This window comes from Pocillopora damicornis, chromosome 11, assembly GCF_964200805.1.
Source record: "Pocillopora damicornis chromosome 11, jaPocDami1.2, whole genome shotgun sequence".
Lineage (NCBI taxonomy): Eukaryota > Metazoa > Cnidaria > Anthozoa > Scleractinia > Pocilloporidae > Pocillopora > Pocillopora damicornis.
This window is the reverse complement of record NC_142680.1, coordinates 17,883,229-17,885,769: the sequence shown is the minus strand read 5'-3', so window position 1 is coordinate 17,885,769 and position 2,541 is coordinate 17,883,229. Positions and strand designations below refer to the sequence as shown.

General features: G+C 36.6%; 1 protein-coding gene across 1 annotated transcript in view; it reads right to left on the bottom strand.

The window, feature by feature from the left end:
* Positions 1-1,769: 1,769 nt before the first annotated feature.
* Positions 1,770-2,541, bottom strand: part of LOC149037920 (melanocyte-stimulating hormone receptor-like) — a 1,497-nt gene continuing 725 nt past the window's right edge. Inside the window, exon 1 of the mRNA XM_089186550.1 lies at positions 1,770-2,541. This exon is cut by the window's right edge and continues 725 nt beyond it. Within this exon, the coding sequence (XP_089042676.1) occupies positions 1,934-2,541 (608 nt within the window). The 3' untranslated portion in view covers positions 1,770-1,933.

Sequence of the window (2,541 nt, the reverse complement as noted above, 5' to 3'; positions counted from 1 at the left end):
AGAGCGCATTCTTTGTTTTCAAACTTACCGGAAACATCTATCGACTTATCGCCGACCAGTTGCTTACCTTCTCTTTGTAAAACTATAGAGAAGATGGAAGAAGGAAATAATAAAATTTGAATTGTTTCTTTCCTTCCTTCCTTCCTTTCTGTCTCTTCAGTTAAACATGCGCCCTCAGGCTGATGTTTCACTGATGAAACTGTCAGTCATGTAGAGACGGACTTACTTTTTTGCCTAAAAAGCACAAATTGTCTCCATCCGCATAAAATAAACTCCCGCAAAATGTTCATGCCACACGAAAAACAGTCTTGAAATTAATTCAAAACAGTAATAATTCCGAGTGCATTTAAATGACAGCTGAAAATTAATCCATGAGCGCAGAATTTCTCGTCTGTAAAAGCCGAAGTTGGAGCACACTGGTACTTGTAGTAATGTCAATCAACACGCAGCATGTGACTTTAAAATCACCTAAAATGAGCAATGATGGTGATAAACAATCAAATTATAGACTAATGAATTTTTTGTGCCGTACAAAAGCCCTTTTTCCTGTTTTTTAGCAAATCTTTAAAGTAATAAACGACAGAAGAAAGAAACGCTACGATTTTCCCATCGATTTTTCGCCAACATGCATCTCTTTCAACGTGAAATTTTCAATTCCTACATAAAATCTCGAAAGTTTTTCACATTTTTATCTTTCTTGATCAATCATCTTAAATAAAGAGCTAAAAAAAAATGTAGGTTATATTTTGTCAAGTGATCGCCTTGAGCAAGAATTGTGTGACAGGTGTAGTTGAGAGAAACTTGTCACTGGCGCAGATTTTAAAAGGTATCCAAGACAAAAATACGGTGGTGCTCAAAAGATTTTTTAAATTTTTTCAGCGATGAAATGATGAATTATAAAGGGATTTCAAGATTAGTGTTGTAGCTTTCTGGCAAGGGGAGATATTTGAGCTCAAAGTTGTCAAATATTTGGATGAATCGCAAAGTCTAAAAACATGGTCCTTGAACAGCATCTCTTGGCATCTGGGTGATATTAATTCTGCCTTTCAGTTTGTCTTTTTGCCGACGGGGTCAGAATACTAAACAATTGTACTGTGTTTCTATTTGGTTTTTATTAGCATAAATAGGCAAACATTAGAGCATGCATTTTTAAACTTCAGGCATCTGGAATCGGAGAGACATTTGTTCCCGAAAAGCATAAATGATCTCCAATTGAGTAACTAAAACTCCACCCGCAATCTTGATATATTACAAGCAAATATTTCCGAGATAAAAGTCTCAACCGTTATAATAACCTAACATAGAGAATTATTCAAAATTATTCAGCGGACCTAGATTCCTAGTAATTTCAAACAATGTCTCATTGCTGTCTCGTTATTGAAAAACGTCTACAAGTTTTTTCTCTTCTTTTCGCGTCTGACAAGGACGCAAAAGAACTGCAACAGTTGAAAAATATAAAGTAAATAAACCAACAAACCGTCCATCCAATTTTCATCTTTATTAACTTCCTAACTTCTACAATTAGGAGCAGTTTAGATCACAATAGCGCGTTGTTATTATATGGCTTACTAGATCGATTTTAAAAACTTGGAATGAGCAGCAGACAGCCTTAGGATTTGGCGAGAAAATGAGCAGCGAGTTTGCAGAGGCCCTGCCATACACTATATAGGAGGAAAGTCAAACAAATAGCACCTCTGACGTCTGACTGATATTAATTCTACCTTTCAATTTGTCTTTTTGCCAACGCGGTTAGAATTCTAAATAATGGTACTGTGTTTTGATTTGATATCTGTTAGCTTAAATAGGCAAACACCAAAGCATCTTTAACACCAAAGATGCTGAAAAGTCGTGTTTGTACGATTGTATCTTCTTTTTTCTTTCCCTTCAAATTACGCCTGATCTATACAGGTCTGACAACTCCAAGAAAATATATCTAAGTCGATGGAAAGCAAAGTGCTTGTTGGATTGTCTGCTTTACTGCTTGTCTCACTTCTCTGATTCTCCAGCAGTAAAGGAACGGGTTCAAAGTGGAGTTAAAATATACTAAAATGGATGCAATTGCATCAATAACGACTAAACGAGAAGAATAAGTTTTGCTATGATTGATAACAACCAGTATTATAAATTTTGGTACATAACAAACAGCCAATGCTAACTGCACCCACAGTGCACTGCTTAGTGCCTTCCTGTATCTTTCCATGTTCAGAGCAGTTTCTTGGCTCGGTTGTTGTTGAACATGATCTTGTACTTGAGCCTGATGATGTCTAAGAGTGCGAAATATCTTTGTGTACGAGGCAATTGAGATAACTGAGCATAACGCTATAACTATAATACTACACCAACGGATTATTCGAGAGTGTGAAATGGAAATTGATCCAGCGGCGACGGATAAGATCCAAAACGTAGCTGTAATGATGTATGTGCGCTTTAAAGTTGCTATTTGTCTGTATCTTATTCCCAACAACAGAGCGAGAAGTCTGTCCACGCTTATGGCCGTCAACGTAAACAAAGACACTCCACATAATGCACAGGTTGATATGT